The sequence below is a fragment of the Hydra viridissima genome, unplaced genomic scaffold, assembly GCF_058129835.1.
Source record: "Hydra viridissima isolate aposymbiotic clone 2 unplaced genomic scaffold, HvirCarnegie_v1 scaffold_2, whole genome shotgun sequence".
Classification (NCBI taxonomy): Eukaryota; Metazoa; Cnidaria; class Hydrozoa; order Anthoathecata; family Hydridae; genus Hydra; species Hydra viridissima.
In genome coordinates, this window is record NW_028324301.1 from 17256375 (window position 1) to 17276544 (window position 20170).

The 20170-nt window shown below is 26.9% G+C and overlaps 2 protein-coding genes across 4 annotated transcripts in view; one reads left to right on the forward strand and one right to left on the reverse strand.

Annotated features, from left to right (window-relative positions):
• Window positions 1–20170, forward strand: part of LOC145194661 (E3 SUMO-protein ligase ZBED1-like) — a 244672-nt gene that overhangs the window by 176907 nt on the left and 47595 nt on the right. The window lies entirely within an intron of this gene.
• Window positions 1485–19878, reverse strand: LOC145180614 (serine/threonine-protein kinase Sgk1-like). 3 transcript variants are annotated; one of them, XM_090077118.1, is made up of 19 exons: window positions 18845–19878; window positions 18332–18415; window positions 17781–17853; window positions 17615–17690; window positions 16407–16506; window positions 16066–16112; window positions 15851–15908; window positions 15674–15757; window positions 12417–12479; window positions 5736–5804; window positions 5174–5217; window positions 5009–5077; window positions 4559–4595; window positions 4386–4472; window positions 3945–4148; window positions 3630–3680; window positions 3207–3296; window positions 2952–3009; window positions 1485–2835 (listed from the first exon to the last, which is right to left on the reverse strand). In XM_090077118.1, exons 1-19 carry the CDS (start codon window positions 18962–18964, stop codon window positions 2726–2728), a joined length of 1524 nt encoding a protein of 507 aa, XP_089933244.1. In that variant the 5' UTR covers window positions 18965–19878; the 3' UTR covers window positions 1485–2725. The 3 variants fall into 3 exon arrangements, with proteins under 3 accessions (XP_089933244.1, XP_089933246.1, XP_089933245.1); XM_090077120.1 differs by lacking the exons at window positions 17615–17690; window positions 17781–17853; window positions 18332–18415; window positions 18845–19878 and adding an exon at window positions 16636–16743; XM_090077119.1 differs by lacking the exons at window positions 16407–16506; window positions 17615–17690; window positions 17781–17853; window positions 18332–18415; window positions 18845–19878 and adding an exon at window positions 16269–16329.

Sequence of the window (20170 nt, forward strand, 5' to 3'; positions counted from 1 at the left end):
TTTTGTTAACTAGTCCATGTCACAAGTTAACTAGTGGACATGGACTAGTTAACAAAAACATTTTTTTCTTTTTAAAAGCGCTTTTTTTTTCTTCAGATATTTTTTAATATATAAGGTAAGTATGGGTATTAAGGCCCGGCGGGTAATAAGGCCCACTAATCCAAAGTTAGGGAAAAAATAAATTGTGAAACTTTTTTTCGACATTAAAATATTAGAGTTATCTGGTTTTATCACTGGCAGCAAAAAAAAATCAGCATTTCTTTACCGCGCATTCGACAAAGGTGGGCCTTAATACCCATACTTACCTTAGTTTAATTTTTAAAATTTTTTTGAGAGCTTGTTTAGCTGAATAAACTATATTTCTAACTTTTTAACTCAAAACATTTATTCATTTCTAAAATACAAGTTAACCTAAGTTCCAAAAATTACTCATAATACATACACTTAATGAAAGAATTAGAAAATGTAAAAAACAATTCTGTTTAATGTATTCCGCCATCTTTTATTTATATCAGCTAATATAGCAAGACTTTAATTCTTTATATCCGAAATATAAAAAATCGTTCGAATTCCGGATAAGCATAAAGGTGTGATCATTCAACAAATCGACGCAATTATTGATTACCGTATACACTCACGCATGTCGACCCTACATCTAATTATCGATTACCGCATATACTCGCGTATGTCGACCCCGCATCTAAGTCGAGATAACATTTCTGAGTCTTTTTTTTTCTTCATACTGAGAACTTGCGTCTAAGTTGAAGTAAACATATTTTAAAACTAAGTAATTAGAGCATACTGTCATAATTTATAAAAAATCTATTGACTTATAAGAGAGTATATGCGGTAAAAACTTTGTAGAAAAGTTAATAAACCAGTAAGCTTTCAACAAAACTTACAGGTAAGGCGTGACTAAAGCAATTAAGACAAAAAAACTGGTTTGGTAGAAGTAAAGATAGCGGTGGAACATTGGGCAGCCACTTTTTTTGACTCTTAAAAAAAAAAAAAGTCTCGAGATACTATTTTATCAGAATGATATTTAAAATTTTTTTTCCTAAGCGTACTTTTATAGGAAAATCTCTAAGGGGCTGTTTATATGAAAAGCGGGCTATCTCGTTTGCAGGGCTAGCCCGTTTACCGAGATCACGACGTCGTCCTTATTTCAACTTAATTTTATTTTGCGTTTATATGATTAAGAGAGCTAGCCCGGCAAGTGAGATCTCACTTTTTTTTGCCGAGATCTCGGCAAACAGGCTAGCTTTTATCCATATAAACAGCCCCTAAGAAAAAAAAAAAAAAATGCCGTATGAATTTTAAAATTTCTGAAGACGAGCTTAAATATACAAAACAACTTCACAAATTTTTTGAGTTACTTAAAACTCAGATATTAGATCAGTATTCTTCTGATTGTCGGTGTTTAAATAATGAAATTTACAATAAACACTACATTTTTTAATAACAATTGGAAAAAGAAACAAAACTCTGGCTAAAAATATACTACAGGCAAAACCATAATCTGCATAATAATTACATAAAGTAACTGTCAATCTGATAAACTAATTCATCATTCATAAAAATGTAAACTAGAGCATATTTCATGATCCGTCGAAAATTATCGCTAGAAGTATTTAGCGGTCTTTTACAGGTTCAACATGTAAAGCGACTCCACCAACGAAAAGAAGAGATTTCTTTAGTGTATATGTATTACGTCCTAAAATGCGTTTTGTCAAACAAAAAAAAAATAGCGGTTTCACTAATACAAAATTGAAAATACTGCTTTTGTAAATGAACACAACATTTGTAAGTGTATTAAAAATTGATGCAGTGATGACGTAAAAACCATTAGTCAGTATTGACTTAACTTGGACATATAGCTTTTACTTAACAGAAGATAAAAAGTGATTTTTTTTACAAGAAGACATTTCCTCAATATCATTCCTTATAGCTTTTAAATATAAAAACTGTAGCTTAAGACAAACATAACGAAAGAAAAGGAAATGAGACGACTGTGTTAATTAAACGTGTAAACGCAAACGTATTCGCAATACCCTTATAAAGAGGAGCTACCAAATTAAAATGTCACACCAAAAAAAAAAAACAAAAAAAAAAAAACCCAATGGCATTATAATTAAAATTATAATTAAAAAAAGGATCTTTAAGCATTGATTATAAAAAAATATTTCTAACATCTATTTTTCACCTAATTACATTTCCAAGTTTCAAAGCGTTAGTAGAACATTCGCTCCTTGAGACTTTCTTATTATCAAAAATGTCGCAAATATTTCATTTGCAAGGATAATTTAGTTTCTTAAAAATAAACTACCCAATTGTGTTTAATCCCTATCATAACAACCGAAAGTAGAAAAAGCAACAAAAAAGAAAAAAAAAAAAAAAAAAAAACTACGTGAAGAAATCAAGTATTTGAAAATAAAAATTCACAGCAATAAAAAAAGAAAAGACTTTTTATTTAATGATGTTAGACAAGACTTTAAGAAGAGAATAATTCATTACAAACATTGTTATAAAAATTATATAGGGAATGATTTCCAGGGCGAATTAAAATAATCTACACCCTTTAATTCGACTCATATACATAAACATATATAATATACCATATATAGACAACGTTTTATTATTTAAAAATGTAAACAAAAAACATCTTGACTTGAAGCTCAAGAAGCAAAATAATCATTTAAACTATCAAATCATATAAACTTCAGTATTATTCTTGAAGGTTTTCTGTAGGAGGGACATAAGTAAATCCTAAGAAAGCATCATCAGGATCATCGACACTTGCTGAAACCATTTGACTGCCGACCTTTGTCACAGATGCTGGAAGTAAATTCTTTAATTAATAAAATCTTAAGAATCTTACTAAATCTTAATTAAGAAGAGTGATAATAACAATTGAGAAAAAATTGTCAGCAAAAAAAAAAAAAAAATTTAACCAGGAACAGGTTCTCTAACAAACTCTGGGTCAAAATGCTTTAAGTCCATCTGGCCACTCTAAAATAAGTAGGTTTTTAAAGTTAATAACTAATAATGTTAACAATAGTAGGATAATACATACATACATACATACATACATACATACATACATACATACATACATACATACATACATACATACATACATACATACATACATACATACATATTGTGTGCTTAATGTAAAAGTGTTAAAAAAAAAAATAAAGACTTACAACATTTGGATTATAGGGTGGATCAATTTTTTTATTATATAAATCTGTAAAGTTGATGGTCCTAAAGAAGGGATGACTTTTAATATCCTCCTAAAAATAAAATTACACAACTTGAGAGTAAATACAAATCAACAATAGCTTTGTAGTGGGTGCTCTTTAAGAGTAGAACTTAAAATTATAGTTCATATTTTGGTTAGTGTCACAAATGTTTTTTAATAAATTTTTATTATTAATATGAAATATGACATTTGAAAAAATCAAACAACCTTAAATTTTTAGTAGTAAAAGATAAAAGAAATAAGGCTTTGGAAAAATAGATTAAATATATATATATATATATATATATATATATATATATATATATATATATATATATATATATATATATATATATATATATATATGAAATTCTTATGCACTTACAAAATCAGCATTAGAATTTCCTAAACGTTTTGTTCTATCTTTTTGAAGCAGCTAAAAAAAAAATATATATATATATTAACTATTTATATATAAACTATTTCTAGAGTCAAGTAAAATAAAAAATAATAAAATGCAAGTTATTGATTGTTCTAAGATGACATCACATAATTTTTATCACTTTTTTTAGTAAACCAGAATAAGTTAGCAACTTTTTGAACTTGTTCTTAGTATTTTACTGATGAGCATTTTTACTACCTTTTGATTAAAAATTAAAAAAAAAAACAAAAAAAAAAAACATGACTGTGTCTCCCAAACCTGCTCAAGCAAATGTCTTGCACTTTGAGAAACATTTGTCCTTAACCGAAGAGGTTTGTGCAATATGTTGTCATACATTTCTGCAGTGTCACGTGAATAAAATGGTGGGAGCCCATACATCATCTCATATGTTACTGCACCCAAACACCACCAGTCTACTGACTTATCATATGCCTGTTTTCGAAGCACCTCAGGAGCTAGGTACTATGTAAAAGAACAAAAAGTTAAAATTAAAGGATTTGCAATTTTCACTGTTCAAAACAAGCTACTTTGTAAAAATAAAAATTTAAAACATGAATTTTCCTGAAACACAACCACTTCCTAAAATAAATTTTTTTATTAAAATTTTTTCACTTTTGTTACCAAGGGAATATTACATTTTACTAGTTTCTTCTATTACTGAAAGCAACAATTTTTATCATTTAAAAAAGCCATTATCACCTCTGGAGTGCCACAGAAAGTTGAGGTTGTGCCTTTAGGTTCAATTCCCTCTTTACAAAGACCGAAATCTGTTAAAACCACATGACCCTAAATTTGAAAATATTAATAAAAAATTTATCAACCAAAGGTAGCCAAATCTCTTTTTATTTCTTTCAAGTATAAGATAAAGATACCTGTGAATCTAACAGAATATTTTCTGGTTTCAAATCTCTATAAAAAAAAAAAAAAAAAAAAAAAAAACACTAATTAAAATTTTCAGAAAAACTAAAGCTCTTAATACAGAAAACAGTCATCAGTATATTTTTTGTATTAAAAGATCTACTTTTGTAATTTTATTAAAATTAAAGAAACTACATAATTTAGGTTTTTTAACCAACAACATTTCTCACAACTAAGATCTGCACCAATGATGACTTATTTTATTGCATACCTTTTTTTGGGTGTACTCTAATTTCTATCAACAATATAGTTTTTTAACAATTGATTGAAATAAAAATTTGATGGCGTAGATGATTAAAGTTGTGAGTTAAAAAAACAAAACAACCAAAAAACAACAAACAAAAAAACAACAAAAAGCGTGTAACATGATCCATTTAATATAAGCTACTAACTTTAATGTATACCTGTAAATGATACCTAGTTGATGAAGATAACCAATAGCTGAACCAATTTCTGCAGCATAAAAGCGTGCTCTGATAAAAGAAATGTAAACTAAAAGTTCATTTAAATACCAATATTGTTAAAATTAGCAAAAGATAAAATCAATCTTAAAACTATTTTATTTCAACCTGTGCTCAGGAAAATAGCGCTCTCTTTGCAAATGAAAGAACAACTAAAATTTAAAATAATTCTGTAAACAAAAAAACACTTTGAATTCACAAAACCACAAAAGAAACATCAATTTGAATTCACCAAATTCTAAAAGAAACATCACTACGAATTCACAAAACCATAAAAGAAACATCACTTTGAGTATTTATAAAAATTACAAATGTATGAAATATGAAAAGTATGCTTTTTCAGATTTTTTTATCAAAAGTGCAACTTTTCTCTTAATTTTTGTCCTAATAAAAATATTTTTTCTTAAGAATTACTTTTCTAATAATTACTTTCCTAACAGTTGTTTACCCTGGTGTTTATGCACATGTTTAAATTTTAAAGAAATGCTTTTTAACAACAAATTTTATTTAAAAAAAACTTTATCGTCAATATCATAATACCAGTAATCCTACTGATATATTTCAAGTTTAAGATATCATTTAAAATGCAAAGCAATCACAATTTTAAAGCTCTTTAAAACACTTTCTGATATGCAGTTCTTAAAAAATAATAAAACAACCAAGAACTTACCTCTCCACCATTCACATAATCAAGTACAAAATAAAGCTTATCATTTGTTTGGAATGAATAATGCAAACCCTGAAATGTTAAACAAAACCTTAAACATTAGAAAGTAAAAAAAGAAAATTTCAATGTGTAAATGACTAATGTTCTAACCAAAGCTCCTTTAAATAACAAAAACTTTTTAATGACCGCTTTATCTTTGTCTTTTCTAACAGGCTGATTTTCAAACATGATAAAGAGAATGATTTGAATGACATTTTTCAATTTATTTCACAAAAATGATTTTTTTTCTTAAGTTTTACATTTAGCTATTTTTGATAATCTTATTGGCTGGATCAAGGATAGCAAAACCACTGCAAATATATTCAGCAGAAAGATGAGTCCAACACATGATAATATATTGAAATATGAATATCTTGTTCTTTTTCTATCAACATACCCATAGAAATTTAACACTTTGATCTCATCTTTCTTTAGTAATTGACAAGCTAAACTTTATTCTGCACCTAATCCTTCACATAAACTTAAAAGAAATTCATTCATCAAATGATATTGTGAATAGCAAACCTACCAAAAATTAAAAATAAAAAAAATAAAAAAAAATTTTTATATTTTGTTAATTCTTATTTTTAATACTAGTGAACCAGTAATTTATTGGTATTTCTAAAGGTTAAATTTTATCTATCTATAACACCAGTTGGGAACCTTTTTCAATCTAAGAGTCATTACTATAAGAAACAAAATGCAATACTGCAGGATCATAAAGAAATAAACTTTTTTTAAAAAAATGAAACTTATCTTTTAAACAAGCTATATAGAAATTCTATATATTTTATGAGGAAAAAGAGGAAAAAAACTTAATGTGAAAAATGGAAAAAAAATTTAACATGAATAAAAATACTTCATTAAAATGTAAATATAATTAAACCCCTTATCAACAGTCACTTCTCACTTATTTAGACTTTATATATATTTTTAAAACTAAATTTCTTGTTAAATATGGAAAAAATACCAATAAATGAAGATACAATATTTAGATACTATACAAATTACCATTTCATTAATGAATGAATACTAGGTCTTTTTTTATTGAAATTCCATTTAAATTATGCTATAATGCAATTCCTGCAAAGCAATAATACAAAAGCATGAGGATGGAATTAGAGACTCACCTCTTCCCAAGTTATATGACTAAAACAAATTCATTATTTACAAACTGGGTATTGACGGTGGAGGATCTTTCCTTAAGTTTAGCTTGAGTGTTATTTCCAATGGCTAAAGTCAAATTTCAAAACAAGTTTTGCTTTAAACGGCAAAAGTCTACTAACTGTAAAACAAGAACAAGAAACAAATACCAAGTGTCAGCTACTTGGTGGTGTTGCTGAAAATGTTTCTGAAGCTTACAAAAGTGTCATACAAATTTTAAGTAAATTTGCCTTTCTTTATTGCATGTAATATGAAGTTAGCCAATATCATCTGTGGTATTCAGCCTCACTAAAGCAAACACCTCTTGTTGCTGGTGTGATCTAAAATCCGATGAGCTCAAAGATCAAGGAACTCCAAAAAACTTAACATCCCTTAGGATGCAATTCTTTGAGAAAGAAAAGGGAAATATAATCTGTAAAAAGGATTTTATTAATATGGTTCATAACTCATTGTTTGATCAAGAAGATATTAAACAAGCTATTGAGTTTATTCCCATAATCAATCAAAATCATCTTTACAAATCAATGCTAAAGCTTTGGCTTAAAGACAAAAGTTGGCCATACTTCTCAAAATGAAATTACAACCTTAACATGGTGGAGAGTTTATTGGGAATGATTGTCATAAGCTTTTAAAAAATATGAATGTTTTCCAAAGAATTGTCATGAGAAAAAGTAAACCATATGCTTGGGTTTGTCATTTTAATTCAACATTTTACAAGTGTTTTTAGCCCCAGCTTTGGACTGGCATTAAACACTACATATCTTCAACATAACTTTACATGACATAAAGAACTCATACTTTCAGCTCCCAGTTTCAGTTGCCAAAAACCCTATGTAGTGTTCTAACATGTTGCTGAAATTATTGCTCTTAAGGGCATTTGATATTTTAAGTGACCAATCAACTTGAAGCCTGGTCAATAGACCAGGCACAAAAGAAACCCTGATCACCTTGATTAAGGAGGCCAATTACTGAAATATGTGAATTGACAATAACAGCATCATTGAATTAGATTTTTTAACTAACTTGTTTTATTTTTGTAAATACTTTTATTTTTTAAACAATTTGGATGATTTTAAGTATTTCATTCTAGAAATACTTGAAATAAGATAAATTGATAAGGATTCTTTTTGACTGAACTTTGTGTTTCTAACATAAACTATGTGTATTTCAAATTTGGATAGGTTTGTTTGGGATCTGAAAACAGTTTTTCTCACATAAAAAAAGGTGATTTGTGTTTCTTAGATTTATGACCAATTTAATGATATATAAAGAAAATTAGTTTTTTTAAATAATCAAAAGTAAAATGTTAAGGAAATTCAATATATTTGACTGTGTATTAGGTGTATTACTTGCTTCTGCCATTTTTTTCTCAAAATTTAAGTCTTTATTTTCAAAAATTTATACAGTGGAGAAAATAGAATTAGCCTCACCATCTACTGATCCAATATTTTGTAAATCTGTAAGCAAGTTTGTGCGGTGCATCTTTTGTATCCACACACATATAATTATTGTTACAAACAGCAACTTTTTAGATTATAATATAGCATAATTAAATTGTGGTACATTTGATAAAACCATAAAGTGTATAAGACTTGATACTTGCGGTAGCAAATAGAATTAGCCTCTTCAATAATTATTTTCAGTTTACTTGTGTATTTTGATCTAGTGATACGCATTTGTGACTTAGTTTTTTATTATTATTTGTAAGTTAAACAAAGACTGTGAAATCAGTGCTCATAAAGTTTTTAACATTTGGTTTTTGATACCTTAATTTGAAATGGCATGTGGTAAGCGTTTAACAAGTGAAGAATTAGCAGCAATCAAAGCATACAAAGATACAGGATTATCTAATTGGGAAATTGCAAAGAAAATTAAAAGATCTCCAAAAGTGGTTAATAATTACTTCAAGATTGACGTTAATTATGGAACTTATAAGGGAAGTGGTGGCAAACGTAAAACTGATAATCGTACTAAACGAGTTATTGTACTTCATGCTGCTGCTCAGCACATGACTGCATCTCAAACTCGTGCTGATTTACAATTATCTGTATCTGTTCAACGTGTGAGACAAATCTTAAATGAAGATCCAAACACAGTTTGGAAAAAGCGTAAACCAAAACCAAAACTTACTGCTCGTCATAAAGAAGTTAGATTACAATTTGCAAAAGAACACACGTCTTGGCAAGAAGAATGACATCAAGTTCTCTTCAGAGATGAAAAAAAGTTCAATCTAGATGGTCCTAATGGCTATCAATATTACTTGGACAATCTTCAAAAAGAGAAAGAAACTCGGATGAGTTGTAACTGGTGGTGAAAATGTTATGGTTTAGGGGGCTTTTTCCTTTACTGGAAAACTTCCACTGGCATGGATTTCAACAAAAAAGAATTCACAGGACTACATTGACTTATTAGAAATAAGTTTGCTTGAACATGGTGAGGAATTGATGGGTGAAAATTTCACTTTCCAACAAAATAATGCTACTATCCATAATTCAAACCTTACAAAAGCTTGGTTTAGAGAAAAAAATATTCACGTAATGGAATGGCCCGCATGTAGTCCAGATCTTAACCTAATTGAAAATCTATGGGGAATACTTTCTAGAAAGGTTTATGAAAATGGTAAGCAATTTGAATACACCTTGGACCTGAAAACTTGTATCAGAGAAGCTTGGAATGAAATATCTATAGAAACTATCCAAAATCTTGTGACTAGTATGTCAAGTTGCTTATTTGAAGTCATTAAAAATTCAGGAAGCAATACTAAATGTTAAATGAGTGTAAAAACAAAATATTTTCTTTATTTTTTTGTATATAACGTTAATGAGGCTAATTCAATTTTCTCCACAAATTGAATACTTTTAATTTTTTTCCATTTGTAATTAATTAAACATACCAATTTATAAACTTTTTAGTTGCAGTAGAAGATAATAAGAAATAAAAGACTTAATAATTGTTTCACTGCGATTTTTGTTAAATTAGAACAAAAAATAAAGGTGAGGCTAATTCTATTTTCTCCACTGTACTACGATTTATGGCTCAAAGTATTGTCCATCCTTAACCACTACTTTTTCCCATCTATCTAGCAGCAAACAATCCAATTTTTTACTTCATTGTAAGAACCAAAATGCTGATCAGCCAGATCATGCGCCATTGATCAGAAAAGGTGGTAATCAGATAGAGCAATATCAGGAGAATAAGGCAGGTGTGGTAGAACTTTCCATTTCAGCATTTCCAAGTACATTTTCACCAGTCACGCCACATGGGAGCGAGCATTGTCATGCAGCAAAATCATTTTGTCATGCCTTTCCTCATATTGCAACCATTTTTCCTTTAGTGCCCGTCTAAAACGCATCGGTTGAGTTCAATACCATTTGCCAGTAATGGTTTCACTTGGCTTTAGCAGCTCATAGTACACTACACTGAGCTGGTCCCATCAAATACAGAGCATAACCTTGGAGCCATGAATGTTGGGTCTGGCTGTCAATGTGGAAGCATGGCTGAGCAAACTCCATGACTTTCTGCGTTTGAGATTATTGTAGTGGACCCATTTTTCATCCCCAGTCACATCATAAAGCAGCTGTTAACAAGCAAACAAATACCATTCAACATCCCTTGTCTTCAACTTGTACGGCATATTTCTTTGAACTGAAGGCGTAAAGTAAAACTTCTCACAAATGACAAGAATATGGCTCATAAACTGACATTTTAAAGCAATTAAAAATATATGAAGCAAGTAGAATATAACGCATGTTTGGAAATGATGCTTTCAACAGACATAAAGAGTTGCTAAATGACACTTTAGATCCAACAGTTCTATTCACCACACATCTCTAATGACATCATCAGAAAACGGCGGAAGAAAAGTTATATACCGAATATAAAGTAGGTCATAGTTTAGTTCTTTAAAAAATTGCAGAGAAGGTATTAGATTTAGCTCTCAATTTAATTTGCTAACCTCTGTTCATAAAATTGTCTATATAATGGTTGGTGCAAAGTACAAAATGTTTCAATATTTCCTAGTCTGAACTATTAATGAACTGTTTCCAAACTAATAAATATTCAAAAAAAGATCAAAATTGTTCAAATCATTTTTGTCACTGGAACAGCTTTAGTAGCCTGTTTTGTAAACAAACATGAGATTTTTTATTTTTTATCAAACATAGTGTCAATTGATGAGTAAAAGTTTTAAAAATCAGCCTCTTAAAAAAATTGACATGACAAATGTAAAATGTAAGGCTATATACACTACAATCCATAATTATTCAATATATATAACAGAGATTTTTAAAAAAATGCTTTCATTTTATATTTCTTTTATTTCTTATTATTTTTACTAAAGCTTATATTTTAGAATATAAAATGGCAAGAAAATAAGAACTATCAGTAGAAATACAATCAGCAATATTTATATTGTAGCAAGAAAAATATGGGACAAATTGCAAGAAAATTTATTTTTCAACAGTATGGAATATTATTTAAAAAAAGGAAGAAAAAGGAAGTGATATCAATCAGAAAAAATCATGACATCAGCAAATTACCTTCACTACTAAAAACAGAAGAATTGCTACCACTAGTAAAAGAAATAGACTACCCCAGAAATTACAAATTAACTACCCCAGAAATTACAAATAGAATGAATAGTTCCCAATATCTGTAACAACAGTGAAGTGGTGATTGATGGAAGCAGGGCTTGGTGGTAGAATAGCTGCAAAATAAGAAAAGAAGACTACAGTGGGCAAAACAACATGAACAATTAACTGTTAATGACTGGAAATGTGTTCTTTGGATTGATGAGTCAAAGTACCAAACTTATGGTTCAAATGTAGAGTAGTTGTTTGAAGAAGAGTTGGTGAACAGATGATGAAATAGGTGGAAATAGTGTCTTGGTGTGGAGTTATTTTGGTGGTAGTAATACTGGTAAAATTGTTAAAATAGATGGAATAATGACAAAATGATTGTATTTGGGCATTTTAAAAAACCATGTCATTCCTTAATGATAATTGTTTGAACCATTTGTTTTTCAAGAAGATAATGACCCAAAACATTCCTCAAAACCTTGTAGGAACACCATGATGTAACTTTAATTAATAGTAATAGAGCATATATTTCAGGTGATTTTCTTTTTTAATTGTTTCCATCATTAGTAAAACTTTAAAAATTATAAAGTAATGTCATTTAAATAATTATGGATGCCTATATAAAAAGGCTGTGATTGTATTAATAAAACTGAACAACAAAAATGCCCTAACTACCTGTCTTAATTTAACTGATGACTTAACAAGCATCAACAAGCATTTTTTTAAAAAGAGGCATAAAACAAATGTTATAATGGTAAAATCAAATATTGCAGTATAATATAATAGACAACCAGTTTGCAATTTATATTTATATTTGAATACACTGACTGAGCAGTAAATGTCCTGTAAAAACTAAACAACAATGTAAACATCCATTTTTAGTTCAAAAACAAATTATACTTACAACTAGAAAAGGATGTTGCACATTTTTCAGAAGCACATTTCGTTCAGCCATTATATGTCTGGCCTAAATACAAAACACAGATCAATTGAATTGTAATTAGTGAAATTTTCTGTTCATATTTGAAAACCAATAATAATAAAAAACTAAGTAGAAAGATTTCTACTATTTACTATAAGTACATATACATTTACAAAAACACATTATTTTTGAAATATATATATATATATATATATATATATATATATATATATATATATATATATATATATATATATATATATATATATATATATATATATGATAACACTAGCGATTAAACTGATTACTATATTCAAAAACAAATATTTTTTTTTTCAAAAAAAGCAATTTTTTTTTTACTCAAACTTTTATAATAGTAAGAGATTTTTCTATGATTTTCCTTTTTTTTATTTATTTTTTCTTTTTGTTGTTTTGTTGCTATTTTAGTATAATTTCAAAATGTAATAAACAAGATAAGTTAGTGAATATACCGCAGATTTCCAAAATTTAAGTAAAATCATTGAAAGCATAAAATAAGTTAATATTTTCAAGACATTTACTAATTACTGTGAAACACAGAACTTTTATTAAGCTTACAAAGTACAAGTAACATTACCTTTTTACAATATTGATAAGTTAATTGATGTTTTTAGAATTATATTTCAACAGGCTCAAACTTTTCTAAGTATCATTTCAGAAGCTCTAGCAAAAAGTCATGGAAGGCTTAAAATAGAACTCAATCACATATCGGATATCATCTAATACTAATATAATATCTTAATAACATAAGATATTACATTTATATCATATAATATTGATTTAATATCACTATTATGACAATGCTTCTTTTAAAAGTTTGAACTTTAAACTTATTTGATGATCCACAGAGAACTTCTTAAGTTGAACAACTTAATTACAGATTTAAGACTCTCAAAAGCATCAGAACTTCTAGGTTTAAAAAAAAAAAAGAAAAAAAAAAAACAACTCAATCATGAACTGAGAAATCTTTCTCTCTTTATAAGTATCAATAGAGAGAAGAGCTTCAAACACTGTTTTTGCTGAGGATGGAGATCTTGTCTATTGCAAAGATACTTCTGGCTTAGTGAAAAAGTAAAAGCTTTAATATGATGTAGAAGTGGAGGCCTTATAAATGTAGTAAATATGTTTCCTTACCAATTGTTTCTAAATAGTATTTAAAAGAATTAAAAATTTTGGAAAATGATTTAACTAAAATATGCATAGATGCATAGGGTGTGGAGATCTGAAAATCTTTTGAATACCAAATAATTTCTGTAGACATCAGTTTTTATTTTAAACATAAAGCTTTTTATTTTTTAGGTTAATTTTTTAAAACAATTAAGTAAAAGTCAGAAACTAAAAAAAAAAAAGATTTAATAACTGTTAAGAAAAATAAAACTTTAATAACTTTTAAGAAAAATAAAAGCTTTTTTAGTTCTTTCTTTTTAACTAGAATACTTTATTGAATTACAATATATCAAAAATAAAATGTTAAAAAAGAAAATTTATCAAGTTAGATTAACAAAGTGTGTATTTTTTCTTTTATTATACATTTATTTTCTATTTTTTTTTTTTGCATTTAATTATGTTTATTGTTAACAATATTTTTTTGAAAGAAATATGCTAAATATTATTATGAAGTATTATTATGTTATAAAAGAACTATTCAAATATTTTTTGCAGTAAACTTATCATTACACATCATTTCACAATAAACTTTTGGTCAGTATTGAAGGCATACCCAGTAGTAGACAAAACCTAGATTGAGAGTTTGAAACAATCATTGAAGTAGCAGCAATTTTCCAATGTATGTTTTCCATTAGTGTTGCCATGATTGGCTTTCACATTTTAAATCCTGTGTAATATTGAAGGCATTTTGCTTTCACAGACTATTTTCTACAGCTATTTTCATTTAGTTGGATATGCTTAAATGCAGTACCAAAAAAAAATCGTAAGATGCACTGCTTTTTTATTATAATCAAAAATATTTAACAGTGTTTATGGCTGGACTAAGTACATATAAAGCTTGGTACAACAAATAAATTTGTTATAGATTTGTATAAAAAAGACAAGGTTTCAAATAGCTGCAAGAAATATTTTGATTATTATTGAGAAATGTAAGGAAGCATATGAAATTACAATAAAAACTAAATAATATTGAGTTGCATGGCTATGAAGTTATTACTTATTTCTAAGAAAAAAGAAACTACAAATTAAAATAAGAAAATGTTTTTCTGATTGAAATAATTTTTTTAAATTCTATCTATTATGTAAAAGAGTGAAAAAAACAAGCATTGGAAAAAAATTAGGAATGAGAAAGGCAAATAGATAAAGTTTAAAAAAAATCATCACAAGAATAAAGATTTGTTATTATTTCAATCACAAAAAATACAAGACATGAATCTTAATATACTGTAACTTATTACAATAATTATATTTATATATAAAAAATATAAATATAATTATTGTAATAAATTATAACAGTGATAATAAATAATAATAATAATAATAATAATAATAATAATAATAATAATAATAATAATAATAATAATAATAATAATAATAGTAATAACAATAATAATAATAACAATAACAGCAAATAATAATAGTAGCAATAATACTACTAATAAATTAGTAACAACAAAAAAACGAAATAAAATAAAAATTTTAAAATAAAAAAAACTTTAAACAGATTTGTTTTATACTAACTGTTCAGCATACAAATCAGCAGAACTTTTCAATTTTCTTAACAAAATCTTAATATTCATGTATAGGCAGTAAAACTGCAGTTTCATATCCAACTAGGACCCCTAGATGGAGTTTTGTTAGAACATTGTTCTGAGACCCAGCAACAAACTAAGGCCCCAAAACTTTCTAGAGACCTCAAGTATATTCTTTAACTTTTCAACATGTATAAACAATTCAGATGTTGTTCTAAAGTAGTATGTTACAACTGTCTCTAAGAGTAAAGAAATTTTTATTCTTATCACCATCAAAAACTCAATATGAATTATATTATATATCTTTACATCTTATAACTTACAAGTAACTGTTGTTTTTTTATTTACATACCTTAGACAGCACATTTACTTAAAAAAAAAAAAAAAAAAAAAAAAAAAAGTATGAAGAATCATAGAGATAAATTGTTTAATAGACATGTTTAATTTTAAAAAAATGAAAAAAAAAATGACAATTAAAAATCTAATTGTCATCAATTTCACCTCATTTCTTTTTCGAATTGCTGCTTTATGAAGAACTTTAATTGCATAAAACTTTTCTTCTGCTTTGTGCTTTGCCAAAAGTACCTGTAAATTTAAATCTAACAATTAATATATTTCCACTTTAAAATGATTTTTAAAATCAACCTTTTCTAAAAATACCAGCAAATTAGAACACACCTTTCCAAAACTGCCCTTTCCAATAACTTTTAGAAACAAGAAATCTGCAGGTTTTGCCCTAAATTATAAGAATACTTGTTTAACAACTACCTTTCAATAAATTAAAACTGTTTGCTTCAAACTACATTTTCTTTTATCTTAACCCCTAATTATTGCTGAGTTTTGTGATAACTTTTTGAAATCATAAAAGTTTTAACACAATAATAACCACCTACTTAGTAGATTCAGATTGTCCTAGATCAACTTTCTCCATATCTGATGACTAAAAAAACAAATACTAACTAAATGCTACACTGCTAAAAAAGTTTGAAAAGTAAATGCAGAAGCATTTTAAGAATTTAGAAACTTAAAATTAAACTGGAATATAACAATAATATTTTAATCAGGTAGAAAGGTAGAAACCAACATTAATATTCACCTGAACAAATGCATAAAATTTACTCATGTCATGCTTAAATTTTTTAAGATTTTTTGCTACTGCTACAATTCAAATATTTACTGTTTAGAAAAACATCAATAAATAATAAGAGTTGAATGCACAGCATATATCTATTACCAGTGCCTCGACACTCAATTCTTGTTGGCTTTCCTCTTCATCTAGTTCATTTGAAGTGTTGCGAGGATTATCAAGTTGCAGAAATTCTCGAAGATCAGGACTATGAAACAAAAATTAATTCAAAAAAACATTTTAACTCTCAGTAAAATTTTAATTGATATTTTTGTTTGATGATATAAATTGGAAAATGATGTAAATAGATTTTAAAATTATAAAGTTAAATTTATACTTGATTTAGAAAAAGATTTGCTAATATTCAAGATAAATGTAGAATACATATTTTGTAATTTATACTTAAAAAAATAATTTTTCATAATATGATTATATAGCAAAACAAAGAATCAATGAGATTAAACTAATGCTTTTGTTAAAAAAAGACATCAATATAAAAGATAGCATCAAATATAAATATTATTTAACTAAGATAAATAGAAGTCTTTAAACTCTGACTTCTCTGAGTATGGTTCTTAAAACCAACCCACTTTAGTAAATATAATTGATTTTTATACACAAAATGTTTAACTTTGATAAACAAATATGATACCAGATAACAATACTTAATACAAACTTAGCAATTGTTTGACTTTTATATTTACTTCCTGATAGAACTTATAATGTCAATAAAAACAACAGAAAAATCAGCAAACAAGTTCTGCTAGTGGTAAAACTCTAATCTTAGCAGAAAATGTATTTAAAAAAAAAAAAAACTGCTTGCTATCAAAAATTGTTTTAGAAACTAAAAATCATTATAATTCAAAAGAAATTGAAGATTACAAAAAGAATATTATTCAATGTTACCAACCGCTAAAGGTATTCTTACAACCCATGGTTCAGATTATTGTTTGAGAAATTCTTTGCAACTTATGAAAACAAATACACAGTATTATCGATTTCATAGACCTACAAAAAAACAGTTTCTGCTAAGAATTTTCAATTATGTTTAATTTGACATGATTTCAAAACTTTGATTTACATGAGTGTACGAAGCATTCAATGTTATCATGAACCATAGCTCAAACTTTTACTCCTAAATTACTGCACTTAACTAAATCTCACACAGCTCTACATACTTTAACTTTTTAATAAAAGCTTTCAATTACAATTTATCTTTTACCCCATAGGTTTATTACATTCCCCTTAACTTCCTTTTGCAACTATTTAAATATTGTGGGCATTTAGTATAATGTTAATCCAAAAACAAAACTCACTTTGTTGACAAGTTTTGAATGCTCAATATTTTAGAAACAAATTCGTTAAGCCCTTCTCTCCTCATCTTTATAAACTCTATATGCAGAAAACAATTACAGTGTATTTAAAACAGCATATTTAAAAATCAGTCACTTTTAGCAAGAGAAAAATTAATTGAAAAATTACCAGGATCAAAGTTATTTCCAAATAATTTTTTGCCAGGTAGTTTTAGATGTAGCTCTGGGTAAATCTTTTTAAGCTAAAAGCAATAATTTAGGAAAAAGATTAATAAATAGTTTTGAATAATAATTATTTACTAAAGCATTACTTTAGAAGTGTTTAGCAATTAATTCTTATACTTATCAGTGTAATAAAGAAAATTAAAAAAAAGGATAAAGAAAAAGATTTGTATTAACAGTTTTTAAAAACAAGAATTTCTTTCTTTTTATGAAACATTATATAGGGCTGAACATTTAGATAGATAGATATCTGATAACATATTTGATTTAAAAGGAATAAATAGCATTGAGCTTCATTATAATAAAGTGTTGGGCTTTTGGCCTTCATTAAATTAAGTTATCTGAATTGTAAGATGTGTTCAAATTGATTTACAAAAGATACTGTTCAAATATGTATAAAAGTCTGTTTAAAAAAAAAGATAGCAAATTCCAAGCAATATGCAATTTTGAATGCTTAATCAAGGTCTTAGCTTGAATACTTAATGTGTAAATCTATACCTTATCATAGAGTGTGTGGAACTCATTGTAGCGACGAAATATAAAAAATGATTTTTCTGGAGTCTTTACTAAAACTTTGTATACCTAGAAAAGTATTATACAATATTATGTTAAAATATATTAGGATATTTAGTACAATAGAAGACATTAACAATTGTAAATTTCTCCAAAGACATTAACAATTGTAAATTTCTCCTAAAGATGAGTCATTTATCAGCATAATCATTCAGTGTTAATTTTCATAACTTTTAATGCAGATAGTAGCCATTGGTAAATTAAGTAACAAATAATTATACTCACAATAAATCAAAACCATTACACATTGAAAGATTTAGCTAATTAGTTTTAGTTATGGGTATAAAATTTAATACCATGTTTAACTCAGTTTCATATATCAACATATATTTTTAAGTGCAACAACAATCATAAAATAAATATGAGCATGAATAGGTATTAACTTTTTTAATTTTCAAAGAATACTAATATAAATAAATATATGTGCATTTAACTCACTGTAAACTTCTTGCTACTTTTTGTATCAGAATTGTATGTTTGAGAGTCAGGAACACTGATTCCTAAATCTTTATTGTTGTTGATTATAGGTCCAAAACTGGATACAGGTGTCTTTGGCATTATCTATTCAAAGCTTAATATTCCCAGAAAATATTATTTTGCTCCTCTAATACATACATTACATATCATGTGTATATTACAGGAACATTATGCTATTTAAAATACTTTTAATATAAAATATATTCTTAGTTCCATAGACTACAATGCTACTTTTAGGATTTACCAGGAGAAAAAAAGCTTAAGGATTCTAAATTTAACATTTATTTTCATAACAAACATTAAAAAACTTTTATTTAGTATATCTTGGGTATCATTTAGTAAATTTTAATTTAATTAAAATCTCAAATCTAAATCATAAATCAATTCATCACCTTTTAGGTTTTTAATAAATTTGTTTAATTTTTCACATTAATTTAATGGATTTTAAATAACTTTACAAATTAAATTTGAAAATATTAACTAATTTTCAGAACCACCAGTATAAAATGGCATATGAACATATTGTATATACTAACAAACAAAAACAAGATTGCTCTAAAATATGGACACACTAAAAAGTTAAAGAAAACATAAAAAAATTAAAAATCCTGTTTGTTAAAAGAATAAGGTTCCTTACCATCAGTCAATAAGTTAAGAAAAATGTTATACGGACTTATGGTACTATGTAAATGATAATTTTGTGTTATTTAAGGAGTTATTTTTAGGTTGCAATAAGAGAAAGTAACAACTTGTATTATACGTGCGGATAATGTTTAATGAATTTTTTGTAAAAAAAAAAAAAACGACGAAAACTGATGCAATAACAAGTTTTTTTATATCGCTTTTTTAATCACTGGAGATATTTATATTTCGGTTTGACTTCCCTAGCCATATGTATAAATCGTATATATCAGAGCAGCATTGCTTCCTTAATCGTATACAACCTCGTTCTCGTGAATTAAGTTGTTAAAGCGAGGTTGTTTTCATTAAATGCTAGTCCAGTTTAAAATAATTAACTAGACTGAAAACTTGTTTAATTGCCCAAAATGCAGTGCAAACCCATGTCTGTGCGCACATTTTCTTTGCAAAATTAATAGTGCATACATTATGAAAATAAATTCGACGTGAAAACATAAATTTAAAGTGAGCAAAGCTTGAGGTAAACAAAATAAAAAGCCAAGTTATGTAAACGGCTTACTTTCATGTTCCAAACAAAAATAAAAATGAACTGATAAAAAACGTCGCCTGCGTTTTTTATAAACTTTTTTCGACTTGTTTGGTTATCTT

What these genes read in the sequence shown, in the direction of transcription:
- LOC145180614 (XM_090077118.1), bottom strand. Translation starts at nt 18,964, where the DNA reads ATGCCAAAGACACCTGTATCCAGTTTTGGACCTATAATCAACAACAAT. An exon ending in GGACAATCTGAATCTACTAA is followed by an intron (nt 15,909 to 16,065) that starts GTAGGTGGTTAT and finishes CTTATAATTTAG; the next exon opens with GGCAAAACCTGCAGATTTCT. An exon ending in CAAGACATTTGCTTGAGCAG is followed by an intron (nt 3,681 to 3,944) that starts GTTTGGGAGACA and finishes TTTTTTTTTTAG; the next exon opens with CTGCTTCAAAAAGATAGAAC.